Source organism: Peromyscus eremicus, chromosome 14 (genome assembly GCF_949786415.1).
Source record: "Peromyscus eremicus chromosome 14, PerEre_H2_v1, whole genome shotgun sequence".
Lineage (NCBI taxonomy): Eukaryota > Metazoa > Chordata > Mammalia > Rodentia > Cricetidae > Peromyscus > Peromyscus eremicus.
Window position 1 is genome coordinate 15,149,167 of NC_081430.1, and position 16,970 is coordinate 15,166,136.

The 16,970-nt window shown below is 42.7% G+C and overlaps 1 protein-coding gene across 2 annotated transcripts in view; it reads right to left on the reverse strand.

The window, feature by feature from the left end:
- Positions 1–1,051: 1,051 nt before the first annotated feature.
- Stxbp6 (syntaxin binding protein 6) overlaps positions 1,052–16,970 on the reverse strand; it is a 239,112-nt gene continuing 223,193 nt past the window's right edge. For both annotated transcript variants that reach the window (XM_059279246.1, XM_059279245.1), the window contains exons 5-6: positions 9,613–9,770; positions 1,052–4,303 (exon numbers count right to left, since the gene is read on the reverse strand). In XM_059279246.1, coding sequence (XP_059135229.1) covers positions 4,280–4,303; positions 9,613–9,770 — 182 coding nt within the window. In that variant the 3' untranslated portion in view covers positions 1,052–4,279. The remainder of the gene's footprint in view (positions 4,304–9,612; positions 9,771–16,970) is intronic.

The window sequence follows — 16,970 nt, forward strand, 5'->3', positions numbered from 1 at the left end:
TGCCAATGGGAGGCACATCAATTATCAATGAGAAATCTACTTATTTGAATTTTGGTTGGAAATACATTAAGGAAATTCCCCATCACCCTTCTCATTTGCATCTTTCCCCATCTCACACTGCTTATTTATATAGATAATATTGATAAGAGATCAAATTATTTTGCCTGGTATGGTGGTGCATGCCTGTGAGGATCTCATACACACACACACACACACACACACACACACACACACACACACACACACACTTTCTTTAAAAGCATTCCTGGTGGTAACAGAGGGAAGATTGCCAATTGATTAAAACCCTTATCAACTTGTCATATTAATTCTCTCAAAATTTGAGTTGGTAAATGTATAATTGATAACCAATAAAATAATTTTAACAATATAGTAATCTTTGTAGGTCAACCAGCTGAGTTGTAATTTTGTTCACAAGAGCAGGTATCTTTAGGTGCACAATTCCCTTAACTCTAGATTCTCATTTAACCAAACACTGTCATCACTGGTTCTTCTTGGAGCAGTGGAGACCTGCAGGCCTCTGAGTCCAGCTGCTTCACTGTGTGCACCTGCCAGAGATGGCCATTCTGCAGCCGAAGTTACTCAGGTCACTCCCCTTGAAAGCCAGTGAGGTGACATTTACTTTGCCACAGAAATAAGCAGACAAGTGGATCCTATCTGATCTAGTCTGCCTTACAATTTGACAGGGCATGGAGCTGGTCTGTTGAGTGATGGGGCATATTGAAGAAAACTCTTAAACTGAACATATATTACTGATTCCAGCAGGAGGGTGTGCGGTGGTTAGTCTAAACGCTTATTCACAAAAAAAAGGAAACAACCCAACTTTTGCTGAATACCTATCATGCTCTGCACTGAGCTTAGCTCCTCCATCTTCTTTACACTTCAAGGTTTCCCATAATTTCCTCATCATTCTGGCCTCTGACCTGAGGTCTCCTGCAGGCACACAAAGCTCCCCACTAGCATAACAGGTGTAACGGTGTTCACCTGCTTGGTGGTGCTTTACAGGTTTCACAAATAACTGAGAGAGAAGAACTTCCACCACAGAGTTAAAATATTTAATGACAAAGTTCGAGTTGCTGAAATAGTGAACCAACAGAACAGCTGTTACTCGTCTCTGAAGGAAACAAAAACGGTGCTGAAAGGCAGAGAGAATTTCTGAGGAACCAAGAACAACACACATTAACAGCATCACAATTCTGCAAGTTAGGAGTAAAACCTAGCTCAACTAGTTTCTCTTATTTAGGGAACTTTGTAAATGTTTCTACAGAAATGCATAACCTGTGCTAGTCACAATAGTATAAGACAGATTTCACTATAATTTTAAGTCTAACACATAATCTTACTTTTATCAGACCTTAAAAAAAAAGTTAGCTACTGATCTTGTTACATTTACAAATACATTCTTTGAAATGAAACATCAACCTGAATAACTGCATAGTTCCTGTACATAGATCTCTAATCATTCTAGTGAAACATCAACCTGAATAACTGCATAGTTCCTGTACATAGACCTCTCATCATTCTAGTGAAGCTACAGCTACATTCCAGGAAGAAGTAGAAACACTGGCAAGCTCCTTTTTTTTATGCATTGTCAAGATAACTTGTAAAGACCTTCAGAGAAAGACGGCATTTCCAAAATTCATAGTGAAGTGCAGATATGAACACGAAATCTTCTAGCAAGCTCAACCAAATGACTTGGTCCCAAATGACAGGAGTCCTCTTAGCAAAGTTCTGTGGGTTAGACTGCGTTAGTATTTCCTATTGCAGCGCCTTCTACAAAAGGACAGAAATGAATTTCACATTTGTTGTCAGGGGCTTCTCTGCATGAGGCTGGACGGTTGAAGAGGGGCAGCAATTGCTGTTAGAGCTCCATGTTTGGTGGAGGACAAGCAGGATTCACCACAAGTCAAGGTCATAGTGATGGCCTGGAAGCTGACTGATCAGTAGAGGAAGCTAACAAAGCTCCAGGCAGGCTTTTCTTCCATTCCAGGCTATTTCTAACAAGATTTAGGCCTAATGGGGTCAACAGAGAGAATGGAAAGAGGGCAGGTGAAGGGCACCTATAAGAATTAGGCTGAGGAGGAAGCCTCAGCTTTCACAGTACGCACACGGCCTCACCCTCTGCCCCTTCAGACACAGCTGTCCCCAAGCTCTTGTCAGGTAGCAGACAACTAATTTTATTCTTGAGTTGTGTGAGGAAAGTTAGACTACTGCTCTCACTATTTATACCAACTCTCTGAAACTAGAATCCAGTTTTGGAAGATGAGTATGCATATTTTCTGAGCTAAAGTCTGCAAATGAAACCAATTTGGAGTGATATTTGGGGGCTTTTTATTTTTATCTTTTTAGAAATCAGATAGTTCCAATCAATAGTCAGCAGACGCCATGTTCCTGGCTTATTTAAAATATTAAGACACCTAAAGGAAAGTATAAGATACAGTAAACATTCTTAGCCCACAATATACATTTTACAGTATGCTCTTCAACTGGACTATCAGCCCAAGAGGATTCACAAACTTGTTTGCAGCAAATCCCGTCCTCCTGACATCATACCTATGATATTCCACTGACCATGTGCTCTTTCTCTGGGATGCATTATCAGGAGAACTTAAGCTATTTAAATCAGCATTAGTAATCTAAAGTCATCTTATGCTGCTGTGTCAGAGGCTACATCACACATAAACAGGTGACTCAGTGGACAGGAAAGAATGACAGGGTCCTGAAGACCCAGCAGCTGAAAACTCCATGCATTGCCGTGAGTATCTGGCATGTGTAGCTTGCCTCATTGCTTTATGAGGAACAAGCATAGATTTTTTTTTTTGTTTTTATGTTTAGCTTTTAGCCCTCCAAAAAAACAAAACTTACACAGTCTAAGTGCAGTATTACTTTGAGCAACACAGAATCCAAAGGTATGGAAGAGATTCTGTTCAACCTGACAGCAGTGTAAAGGCTCCTAACCATGCTGCCTGTACCAGAACAGGCAAGTTCAAACCCACAAGTATGTAACCTGTCAAGAAGCACATGTTAAATGACACACACAAACTGAAAACAAAAACAATATCTAAACCTCCAAAACCCAGATACCAAGAAGCTAAAGGTCCTTTCCCAATGCTGCTGTGAGAGTGCCTCGGACACTGGGCATGGCTTCGTAAAAAGAGAAAAAAGTAAAAGTAGCATCTTTTCACATTATAATTTACATAGACTTTTACATAGACAAATCATTTATTTTTATTTTACTTTATTCATTATTATTGTTGTATTTGTGTATGTGTTTGATATGGTGTGTCATGACATGTGTGTGGAGGTCAGAGGTCAACTCTGTGGAGTCTGGTCATCCTCAGGTTTATGCTATAAGCACCGTCATCCACTGAGCTTCCTCACTGACCCTAGCTAAATTATTTTTTGTTAGAAGTATAACTCCCCCATGTCAGTTACTATAATTTGGGACAATGACAAAAGAAACATCCATAAAGACAAAGAGGTTTTAAAGTAGGTTTTTCTGTGGGTCTCTACACTCAAATTTTTATCCTTCATATGAAAATTCCAACTAATCAGACTGGAAAGAAGGAGCAGAAATGTTTAAGCTTTAGCCCAGAAAGTAGATTTCTATTTGTGATTCTGATTAGTTTTGTGAATGCTTGTGACGGGTCATGCACAAAGATTAATATGCAAAGAGCAAAATCCTATGCTGCTATTTTCCCTGATAAACGTGTTTTCCATAACACAGACTTAAGTCCCAGGATACTAAATTTAAATTTTGCTCTTTAAATTAAGAGAACTAGGAAAGTGAAACCGCTGCTTGACTTTTAATTTTATCTAGGACCATCATCTGATGCCAGCATATTTAACTGTTTTGTTGCTTAGTTTCAGAGGGAAAGAAAAATACATTTTGTTAGTTTAGACCTGGCTTATCATTTAGTCTGAATTTCATATTCAAACTACAAAAACAATTTTCCTCCACAAGGAAAACACACACACACACACACACACACACACAAAATGGAAAAATAAAAATGAAGCTGATGCTATTGCAGCATTTCTTAGCAAGATAGGGAAATATATAAACACAACACGTTTTCATTCTTATTAACATATCAAAAATGAAAAACCAAAACCACTCAATGTCCAGTTACTGGAAAAAAAAACAAACAAACAAACAAACAAACAACAAAAAGAAAGCAGCAGCACTCTGGAATTCCTGTAATCACTGCTGAACAAACTCTTCCGTTTTCTTTAGAGGTTCACCAGGATAGGCAGTTTCTCAACATTTGTGCTTCATGGCGAGCTAAGGAGAGAGAGGGAGAGAGATGAAAACAAATGAACCTTATGAACAGTGAGCTCTCTCTGCCTGTCCTTTCCACACTCAGGATGAGACACGTCACCAGATGCTGTGCGTGGTGCTGACCACCATTCCTAGCCACAGTAACTCCTGGTAGGTGTGTACAGGACACTGCACTTGGTCAGCTTGGTTGGTGTATGTGTCTGCTGGTGGAGGGTGCTCTGTGGGAGTGGGGGATGTTCTTTCATCCCACTGCAGGAACAATGGGAACAAAATGCACAAGGAGGACAAGGGACTTACCCTAGGGACAGGTGGGGTTCCTAGGTCACTGATTATGTCAGGAAGCAACATTCTTGAGATCTTAATATTTGATGACATACCACGAAGTGTGAAAACTCAACAGTATGCTGAGAGACAATCTAAAATCATCCCTTGAATACACATCCCAGAATTTCAACCAGGTCTAAAGCTCCTGGCAATTAAATTGGATTATTGAGTAAGGATGAACAAAATAGACCTTAACTTCTAATCATTGGTGCTTTGCCTCATCCTGGAATATGTCAACAATCCATCTTTCTAGCAAAGCCCAGGGCAGTCATAGTGTCATCTTCTTGGTGGCTGAAAAAGAGAGGTTAGAACCCTGAGCTCTCACTGGGAAAATAGTATCAACATTTCTGCATATGACAGAGGACGGCTAGACTCTATCCTGATAGTCTCTGAAAAAAAAAAGCCAAACAACAACAACAACAACAACAACAAAACCCACAAAAAGCAAACAAAACAAAAACTTAGCTGAAAGCCCTGTACGATAGTGCCAGTGAAGACTTCCTCATACCTTCTGCTGGCTGATGGTGATGTTTAGTCAACTGTCAGATGCAGACTTTGTTAGCTCTGAGTTCTGAGTACACCCATTTTTTTATACTGAGGCTAAAGCTTTATTTATTTATTTATTTAATTTCAACAACTGTGGTGTTGCCTAATAACTCCTGACATTAAAAGCATTGAGTCACCAACACAGTGAGATGGTAGAGTTCAGGCTCTGCCTCAGACCTATCCCAGTCTTCAGCCACATTCTGGGTCCCTTACTGTTGTTAGGCCTGCAGTTTTGCACTGCCTCCAGTTTTCATATATTATTTAGCAATGAGGTCCATCAAATAAACACAGAGCTGTTAAGAGTTGTGCGTAATGAATACCAACCATAAATATTTGATCAAGGCTACTGTCTTGGTATTCATTGAGCAATTAACTTTCCACTTATGGGTTTGTGTCTATTCACACATAGCCACTAATCTTCAGGAATGATCATGCTGCAGCTCAAACCTGACCCTGGGCCATGGCCACCTGTACTTTGCAGAAATACAATTGGATAGGACAATTTGTAACTTAGGTCTTGTTATGGTACAAATATTTGTGTCTTCCCAAAAGTCATGTGCTGAAATCTAACTGCCATGATATGGCATCAGGAGGTGGGCTTGGAAAGTTACTGGATTAGGATGCAGAGTCCTCAGAATGAGAACTTTTCACTATGATAGGATACACTCAGAGGTTACTGTAAGTGAATCAGGAAATCAGGCACGGAATCTAGCATCTTGACCTCAGACTTCTCTGTGAGAAATTCACTGTTAATCAACTACCAGTTTATTTGTTTACTTTAAGTAGCCTGAATAGACCAATAATAGGTATTAGGGTAAGAAGTGTTAATACTCTGGCTTACAAAAGTCTCTAGGAATGAAGAACCTTAGAATTAAGAGCAGAAAGAGCATCAGACTAAACAAGATGAGGAAACCAGATTATATAACTTTTCTGTGAGACCTTGAGCTCCAAAGTCAAGAATTTCATGCCTTCCCATTGTTTCCCATGCCTGTGAAACTGCCACAGATTAACTCAGGTGCTGGAGTTCCTCATTTATAATTTCCTCCTGGTTTATTTACTGAATATTTCACAGAAACCTCCTTTCAATGATTTGTAACCTATTCTATATGATAATTAAAAAGAAATCATTACTGATGCTAGGGATGTGCTTGAAGAGGCCCGAGTCACTTCCCTTCTGGCCCAGAGGTCCAAACTGAGCAACTGCAACAGAAGAGAATGGAGAAGGAGACTGTTTTCCCCTCCTAAAGAGGATAATGCCTATTGCCAGCCCTTCTCCCACAAATGTGGGCTGGTGCAGAACAGGCCAGATCAATGCTCTTTTCCGTGAGAAATGTCATTTGAGGATGCCTAGTGTGGGTAATGTTCTTGCCTGCTGACTCACACCCATGGAGGGCTGTCAAAACCTGTAATGCATGGCAACCCCGAGCTTTTGGGGGCAGGGAAAGGGAGCAGGGCTGCTTCTGTCATGAGCTGCTCTTTCCTCATGGCTGGGACTGTGCCAAACCCACAGCTCAGGAAGGAACCACACTTCCTCCAGAAAGGCTCACCAGAGCTGGAATGAGGAGGGTGCTGGGATAGGGGAGAAGGATCTTGTCCCCTCTCTGCTCTAGAGGGGACCAGCACCTACATAACTGGAGGATGTGGTTGTATTAAAGTGATTGTTCACTCTTGGACCTGGGTCATGGCAGGGGTCCTGGGAAAGAATAGAAGACCAAAGGTTGTTTTCTACTGTAATCTAGAAAGATAGGCCACCCTTTCCATCGGATGCTGGTTGTCCTCAGAGGAACTGTCACCTGGGACGACTGTTCTCTGCCATATGCACTGTGTCCTCCTCTTGTAAACACAGCCAACTCTTCATAAATCAACAGGTCACACATGTCTGGGGGCTAGAAGGCCTGGTTCTACCTCTAAACCCTCTTCTCACCAGCAGGCCTGTGTGGTGCTTGGCCAGTGAAATGACATCCTCATGGTGAGCCTATACCAATGGGGACAAATCAGCAGTTCTTGCCCCTGGGAAAGTAGCCACACCTCATCTAAAGAGGCCAACCTGCTCACTAGGAATACAGGTGAAGCTAGTGATTCATAAGTACATATCCCAGTTTTAGAAACCTACAAGCTTAGCTCTGACACTGTCTTACACTCCCTCATACACACTCACTCAGGAACTCTAGTGTCTCTTCTCCCCTGAGAACACCTTCCAGAGGCGAAACCAATTAAAACGCTGACTTCTCTTGCCTGATCCCTCTCCACTAAGACCAGACAACTTGCCTAAGCCCGCTCCACTAAGACTAGACACTGCCCTGCATTGACCAAAGCTGGAGACCCCCTTGCATTTGATGGTCTCATCAACTTTTGGTCTCATTGGCTGTTTTAAGGGCCACTATCTGTTCAGACATTATAAACTACCTACTGCCCTATCCATTTGAGTTTGAATCACACAAACTTCATCTGTATTCCTTTTTTATTGCTGTTTTAAAGATTCTCAGTCATCTGTAATAATTCTCCAGCCTCATTACCGAGCTCATTATGTGACCAAATGGGACAGGCTCAGCAGAAGCTATGTTTATTGAAATAAATCATAAACAATTTAGATTCATGTGCAGGCTCTTCTCAGCACCCAAGGAGATAGGTGCTGGTTTTAATTAATTGCCTCTGTTTTACTGATGAGAAAACATGAGCATTGAGAAATTTAGCATTTGCCCAAGGTCACCCAGATGGTAAATGACAGAGCTGGACTCAAATGTAGGATGTTAACTACTATACCGTGTTATTTCCCTACCATTCAGCAAACTTGGCCACAGTGTCAGGGAAACAGTTGCAACGGCCAAGAACTTGGGTGTTTGTACAACCCCTCCCGAGAGGGACGCCTGTGTGGATGATATCCAGGTATTGTCTACCCCACATTAGGAAGAATAGTTCACAGCTTCCTTGGTAACCCGGTTCATGGTTTAATCATTAACCTGAACAGTTTTAACAGAGTTTTATCAGTGCACCATCGATTGCTCAATTCTGTGGGAAGGCAGTGGCGATAATCACCTGGACAAACCACCCTTTGCAGACTTTAGGACAGTTGGAAAGTTACTTCCTTTGGCTTTCTCTTCCCTAACTCAACGCTAAAAGTGTCTTTCCAGATTTCCACTGTCCATCTCCACTTAAATAGCTTTTTGTACTAGTGCATCTGGGGAACTCCTCACATTGCCATGTCTTCATTTCCTCTGTACACACAGCCTTGGGGAAACATGCATCTGAGCTCCCTCCCTCTGGAACAGCTCATAGGGGTGAGGCCCTGATTCCAGCTTGTCTGCCTACTTTCTCAAACAGACTTGGCTAGATCTCCTTCAAGGAACTCTCCCTGGGTTTCACAGGCAATGCACTAAGACACTGTTGTCACTGAGAGTCACTGAGACACTTAGATGGTTATGTGTAAAGGGGACCATGGAGGAAAGGCAGCATAGGCATCCACCAGGAGCCATTCTCCTGTATGAGACCTGGAGAGGCATCTTCTGCCCCAGTGAAACACATTTTTCTCATAGCTTCTGGCTTGTCAATCCTGTTTCCCTAGCAGAAGTGGTGTATTCCATTGAGGCTAATTGAATTATTCCCCCTCAAAGATCAACTAAAAACTATCTGAAGGTCCTAATCAGGAGCCTGACAGGCCAATATGTCACCAGTAGAAATGGTTTCTAGAAACTTCAATTCGAATCGCCAGCTAGAAATGAACCGCTCTTTGATATGAAGTACAAGCACAGTAATAAATCTTCCTTATCACCTGAGCAGTGGGCCTCCTCTTCCTTCCGTTTATGATTGCCTTAGATAGGGGCTGAACAGTACACAGTCCTGTTCCCTTGGAAAAGGCAGTTCTCAGCAAAAGTATGAACATGTATACTACATTTCTAGTCACGTGAGAAGTACCACTCTCAGAGTTCAGGGCCAGCAGACAATCTTGCTGTGCCTTAAATTAGAGATCCAGAATAGAGGTCTTGAGTCAACACCAGCCTCTTTCAGAGTGGAAACTAGCCTTGAGGCCAGGACTTGCTTTATGTCTGGTGAAGAGCTAACAACACATGATGACAGATACAAAATGAGAAAGAAGCAGAGTGGAAAAGGACACCCGAGAAGTCTCAAGTCCACCATAACTCTTTCATTGTGGCCAAGAACAGGTATGTATCCTGAGACACGATCTCACGTCTCCCTCTTTCTGTGACCCGACTTGGACCCTGATATTTGGGGCAGTAATTAAAGATTTCCTCTGTTACTTAAAATACCTAAAATCAGAAGGTCGGAGAAAGAGATGAGGATGTTAGAAAGAAGATGGTGATCATGGAATGACCCGTCAGATGGAATACAAAAAGCTACTTGATCTTCTCTCTCACCACAGGAAGTCTCTTGGTACTGTGACCTCTGGTAATCCAGCATGGAGACCATGCTCTCTGCTGGCTCACCTTGTGTGCGGTTTCTGCAAACTGCTGGGCACTGTTCTTCATGTCTTCTGTCTTCTCCTCTGCTCGGCCTAACCGTTCCCCGCGCTCATTCAAGGCCTGGCTTGCCTTCTGTACGGCACTGGTCACACTATCAGCAGCTGAATGGAGGATGCTGTTTCCTGGAATGATTGCAAGAGTGTTAGGAGCTGGCTTGTCTAGCCCACAGTGACAAAACCCTACACTGTGGAAAGGCTCAAGGCGGATGGTACCAGAAAACAATTTTACATTGCTTTAGGGTGACTCATTTACCTGTACGCACAGGTAAGAACACACACAGGTCTGCCACAGGACCAGGGAAAATCCTGCCATCTTCTCTCTATCCCACCATCATCCATTCTGCTTGGGGAGGCTCAGAGAGATGGGACTCCCTGGTATTTAAGACTAACTTGCATAGGTAAATGAGAACCCCAACAAGTTCACAAAATTAGACAAGTTCATTAAGACACATTTGGATATCATGCACATTTCCACTAATGAATTTATTTGTTACATTTATTTGTTTATCTTTTCTCTCACTGTGTGTATTTAGGTCAGAGGACAACTTTTGGAAGTTGGTTCTCTCCTTCCACCATGTGCCTTATTTATTTTTGGAGACAAGTATCTCACTTTGTAGTCTAGGCTAGCTTGGGATTCCTACTTTCCACTTCTGCCCTGCAAGTGGTGGGATTCTTTGCTCAATAAAACCTGTAGGAGGGTTTTTGTCTTCATCTTTCCATCTGGAGGATAGCACCCAGGACCCTGTGAGGCCAGCTAAACCTTCCACCACTGGCTGTCCCCTCAGTTCTACTGTTTGTTTTGATCTGAAGGGTGACTCAATAATCACAGGAAAATTTGGGCCATATGGATTTTCTAGACATAATGATCTACACCCCTTCCTCTTTATTTTACCCCTTTATCTAGCAAGTAAGACACGCTCCCCATTGTATGGCTAAGGTGATGAGATAACTTCCAACCTCCAATCCTGTGCTATGGTGTAGATGGTCAGGCTTCTTGTGTGAGCTCTAGAATATGAAAAGCAGAGTCGCAGCCCTGCATGCTGCTAGCAGGTAGGAAAGCATTGCAGAAACCGGCAGATGAAGAAGTCTAGCATTTGCAAACTCAGGAATGGCACCACAGAGAGTAGAAGCCAACCCTATCTCAGAAGGTCGTGCGCCCTTGACACTCCACTCGACAAGACAGGCAGCACAGCTTGGTGAAGAACTTGCAGGCACATTAGCCACTGAGGACAAGCACATTGCCAAATGGCAGCCTCCGGAAAATTTATAGCTGTGTTTTGTTAACATTGAATGGAAGATATTTAATGGCATTTTATATAATAGCTTTATGTCTTTGAATAAGTTGATTACATCATTTTACTTTGTACCTGAGATGGATACTTCCAGCCACAGACAGCTTTTAATAGAAATGCAATTTCCACTAGCCTCAGCTCCAAAGGCTTCCTGATTTCTCCTTTGTGGGAACACTCTGTAGTTTGTGGGAAAGAATCTCAGGCAGTGTGCCTGGTCCAGACACAGCACTGAAGGAGTCACTTTGCATTTTTCAAGGGCTTAAAACATACTAAAATAGAGGGGAGTGCTAAGGCTAACTAGTATTATCAGTTGTACCCAGCACAATACATACATATCTATCTACATACATCTATCTGTATATAGACACAGTGAGCACAGAGCTGGGGAGATGACATCCCAGGGAAATCTGGTTGCGCAAAAGGGAAAGTCTGGGACTTCAGAACAAATTTAAGAGGAGAAATCTTGGTCTTACTATGCTTTACTCATACTTACTATACTGTACTCATGACTATGGTGGCAGTTTGTTATCATAGCCAACATTAACACAGGATTTTGTAAGCACAAAACCATTCACAAATATCACTTCATTTGTCCAAAATTCCGAGGAAGCAGACTGGACAAGTGGAAAAGCTTGTACATGGTCATTACACTAGAAAGTGACATGGTTATTACCGTGTTATTATCTGTGTGTAGATGACTCTATTCTTTTTCACAGACATGATGTAGCAATCACTATGACAGAATTGTGGGCAGGCTGGCATGTAGGTGTAAGTTTTCACAGGTATATGCTTTGGCAGGTGTGTGTGTTTGGCAGGTTATTTCCCAGGATAATTCCAGACTGCTTCTGCCCTGAAAGCATTCTTCTTAGTAAGTAAAGAATTACTGCTTATGCTAAAGGGCAAGCCAAGTGCCACAAAGTAGGATGGACTAGGGAGATGGATGAGAGGCTGAATCTCTCTGATCTGCACTTCTTTATCTACACCACAGTTTAGCAACAAGAGGACTGAGAACAGATGAGGCAGGAACCTGTGCGTTTCAGTGTGATAGTTCATACTGATTGTTAACTCGACAGGTTTAGAGTCACTGAGGAGACATACTTCTGGGAATGTCTGGGAGAGCATTTCAAAAGAGGTTTAACTAGGAAATGAGACTAAGCCCTGAGAGTGGGTGGCACCATCCCACAGGATAAGGCCCTGGACCGAATTAAAAAGGAGAATACAAATGGAACATTGGCATTCATTTCTGCTTTCTGGCTGGAGAAGATGTGACCAACTGCCCCCCATTCCCACTCCCACAGCCCCCATATTCCCTGCCATGATGGCCTATACTCGTAAACTGTGAAAAGAGAAAATAGCCCCTTTCTCCTACCCTGCTTCTTGATGGATATTTGATTACGGCAGTGAAGAACAGTAACACAGGGCTATGGTGATATTTTATTTGTAATAAAATGTTATTTGTATGTTAATAAATAAAGTTGCCCGGGGGTCAGAGCTATTAGCAAGCCATAGGAAAGCAGGGCAGTGGTGGCGTACACTTGTAATCCTAGCACTTGGTAGGCAGAGCTGGGTAAGTCTCTGTGTGTTCAGGGATACAGCCATTATTGGACACACATGCCTTTAATCTCAATACCAAGCAAGGAAAACCTGGAGGCCTATACAGACAGGCCGTGACGAGGTGGTCATGTGGTTGGGTTTACAACCAATGAGAAGAAAGAACAGGAACACTATATAAAGACTTTAACACAGGGGTAGCTAGTTCAGAGAGGTAGGACCACTGCAGGAGAAAGCGTAAGGTTTTAGCTCTTAGCTCTGACCTCTTGGCTTTCTTCTTTGCATTGGTTCTGTGTTTCTTATTTAATAAGAAGGTTGGTTACATCTACACAGGGCTATGGAGATAGTTCAGTTGGCAGTGGACCTCCCGCACAAGCAGGAGGACCTGAGTTTGATCCCAAGAACTTCTGTAAAAATACTAGGTGTGGTGTCGCATGCCACGGTGCTAGCTAGATAGACGGGTGGGTCCTGGGGACTCTCTGGCCAGCCAGTCTAGCCAAATCAGGAGTTTTAGAGCCCGGTGAGATACCCAGTCTCAATAAAGTAGAGGGTCTAGAAGGACAGCTCAGTGGTTAAGAAGATTCACTGCTCTTCCAGAAGACCCACCTTTGGTTCCCAGCACCTACATCAGGCAGCTCAAAGGTCTGCTACTCTAGATCCAGGGGGTCTTCTGGCATCCAGGGACATCGGAACACACATAGGGTATATACACAGGCAGACATACACACATGAATAAAAGTAAATTTAAAAACAAAACAAAGTGGAGAATAACACAAGGAGAACACCCAAGACTGGCCTCTGGTACACACACACACACACACACATACACACACATACACACACACACATACACACACACACACACCCTGACACCCCCCCCCCCCAATAACTAATATAGGAAATTGGAATGCAGATGTGGGGCCATTGCTGTGATAAGCCTGACAAGGGGTTTGTGGGAGGAATGTGGAAGAGTGGATTTGTAGCAAGAGAGGCCCCAGAAAGCTATCATCAGAGCCTAATGGAGTCATCCTGATGCAGCTTGAATAAAAATTCATCTGCAAGGAGAGCAACTGGATTGAGAATGCCCTTAACAGAACTCCCTGCTAGAAATTAACTTCCCAGGAATGTGCTTTCCTGGATTCAGCTACTGAAGTGAACAGAGGTCACTACAGCTGTGGTACAAGGGGCCAGTAAGAGATCTTGGCATTTTTGCCAGTGTGGTGCTGGTCTTGCAAGCATTCAAAATATAAGACTTCCAGGGTCACAATGGCTTGATTAAGGTTCCAGGAAGCCATGAAAGTCAGGCAATGTGTGTCAGGGTTGGATTCCCTATACGGACATGAAGCCATTGTGTGAAGCTGTGAGGATGAAGTATACATCACACTGGGCACCCAAGGAGGTGCCAGGACTATGGGATGTCAGTCTCAGAGAGTTGCAGGCATGGAGTGGAACCAAACTGAGAGAGACCATGTGTGTTACAGCAGCAGAACTAGAGAGAAGTGGCTACCAAAAGTTGTTGGAGCCCATGAGATGCCATGAGCCCCAGAAGCCAGACAAGCAGCGGCAGAATTCGGTGTTTTCCCACCTGGTTTTGATATTGTTTTCATCTGATATTTCCTAGATTCACTCTTTGGGACCTCTTTGTTGTAGCACGATTTTTTTTTTTTTGTTTTTGTTTTTGTTTTTGTTTTTCGAGACAGGGTTTCTCTGTGTAGCTTTGCACCTTTCCTGGAACTCACTTGGTAGTCCAGGCTGGCCTCGAACTCACAGAGATCCGCCTGGCTCTGCCTCCCGAGTGCTGGGATTAAAGGCGTGCGCCACTACCGCCCGGCTATGTAGCATGAATCTTAACTGGTCTTATTAATAAAATCAAACCCAGGGCCTGGTATTGGGTTAAATGCTGGAAGATCAGAGAAGCAGAACAAGCCACAGCAACCTCATTCACCAGTTCGTCAGCTGATCCTGTTTCCTCAGACTGGATGTCTCTCAGCTGAACTGTGCTGCTCCAAAGCCTAAAAGCTTAACAAGGTTCTAGTTCCTGGTCCTCATGCCTTAAATACCTTTCTGCTTTCTGTCATCACTTCCTGGGATTAAAGGCTCTTGTTACCACACCTGGCTGTTTCCAGTGTGGCGTTGAACTCACAGAGATCTAGGTGGATCTCTACCTCTGGAATGCTAGGATTAAAGGCATGTGTGCCACCATTTTCTGGCCTCTATATCTAGTGGCTGTTTTGTTCTCTGACCCCAGATAAGTTTATTAGGGTGCACAATATTTTGGGGAACACAATATCACCACACTTTGTTTTGTTTTGTTTTTCAAGACAGGGTTTCCGTGTAGTCTTGGGTGTCTTAGAACTTGCTTTGTAGACCAGGCTGGCCTTGAACTCATAGAGATCCACCTGCCTCTGCCTCCCAAGTGCTGGGATTAAAGGTGTGCACCACCACTACCCTGGTTTACAATAGACTTTTACAAGTGTTAAGATTATAAGATTATGGGGACTTTTCAAGATGAAATGATTTCATTTTGCACTATGAGATGGCCATAAATCTATGGGGATAAGAGATTAAAAAGTACTGTATTGGGGAGGCAAGTTGACAAGGGGTGTACCTGTGATGGTTAATCTTAACTATCAATTTGTTGACAGAATTTAGTGATTCTAAAAGATATATGCTGGCTGTTTCTATGCGGGTATTTTTAGAGAGATCTGAATGTAGGTGATACTAGGCCTAGGCTGGGGTCTGGGGCTGAGTAAGAAGATGAAAGTTACTAGACCATCAGCATTCATCTCTCCTTCCTGACTGTAGACAGAACATGGCCTTCCTGACTGTAGATGCATCTGCCTCATGCTCCTGATGGTGTAGCTAGAGCTGCTGTCCTGGCCACTTTGTTCCTGTTAGGAAAGATTGTGCTTCCAATCTAAACCAGAAAAACCTCTTCCTTCCTTAGGCATTTTGTCAAAACAATGAGAAAAGTAACTAACACATCTTGGTTAAGAATAATTGTATTATTAATTAAAGGGACTTTAGAAGTAACTGCAATAAAATTAAAAGGGCAAATAATCACCATCTTTTTTCCAATTATAATTGACCCATAGGACTTCCTAAGTTATATACACCTATGAATTTGGACTGAATTTCCTATGCATATGCTTCTGTGTCATGGTTTTTCTCAAAATGAATATTGTACATGATGTTAGGTAATGTTATATCCAGTTTCTTATACCTGCTATAGAAAGAGAAATAAATGGTGTAACTAAAATGAACCCAATGCTGCACTGTTTAAAGATGACATTGATGACCACTGCCAATGGGAAATTCACCTTCAGTTATTTTCAGGTATAAGAATGAATATGAGAAGAATTCTCATTCTTTCAGTTGAGATGACCTCTCTCAGCTTCAATTCTACCCACATTTTAAGGCCTAGGGAATTCCTCTCACCTATCAGGCTCTAGCTCAATTCCATTCTTTTCCATAATGATAAGCGCTATCTATGTCCTTCTAGGGTGCTTAACCAAGTATAATCACGGTACTTAAGCCAAGTAAACATCTTCTCTTACTTCACTTTTTCAGCCTCCCATGCCACAACTTTCAGCTGGATCACAAACTTCTTGAGCATCCCCTTTTCACTCTGTTGAGCTCAGACCCATATACTTTCTTATTGGACTCCAACTGAATGCCCCAATGTTACTGTAGGGGGGGCTGTCTGTGCTTTACCCCTGAAGCACCACCCCCAGTAGGCAGCAGGTAACTGCTAGGTACCTGCCTCCACAGGGTGTGGCCAAGACAGGGACCCCTAAAGACCTGGGATGAGATGTGCTCTCTCTCTCTTGGCTACCTTGTGGTCTTGGATGCTGGAAGCTGGTGCTACGGATCAAGGCAGAGTTCTCCAGAGAACCTCATTGGACCATGCCTTGCCCCTCCTGGATCCCGTGACTAACTCCTCTATGCTTGTTGTGAGTTAGCCCAGAATTAATCCTTTTGATTATCAGATAGACTCTGTGGAATTTCCTTATTTTCTGGCGCCCAATGTGGGGCTCAAACCCACAACCCTGTTTACCATTCTTATGCTCCTCACACAGAGGCACAGTCTTTATTCTTTTCTTTTTTGTTACTGACATTTCTTATAACTATTAGCAAAGAAGCTAGTGGCTCAAATGGCGTAAACTATCTGAGGCTTTTAGTATATCCCGAAAATTGCTCTTGGAAACTTTCATTAAACACTAATTGCTGAACTACTTGCCGCAGATACTATTGTACTGACAGGATTGGTAGTCACTCTGATGTTACTTATCTGGTGTTCAGTTGTTTTACATTTCAAATGTGGTCCATACCATCCACCTCATTTGGCTACTACCAAGGACAGTAAGATGGAAACAAAGTAACTGTAGTGCTCAGTGGAGGTGTGCCACTCCAACTCCTCTCTAAGGAAGGCACATATGCCTTCTAGAGAAGTTTTAGAAAATGGCAAAATTACATTTAT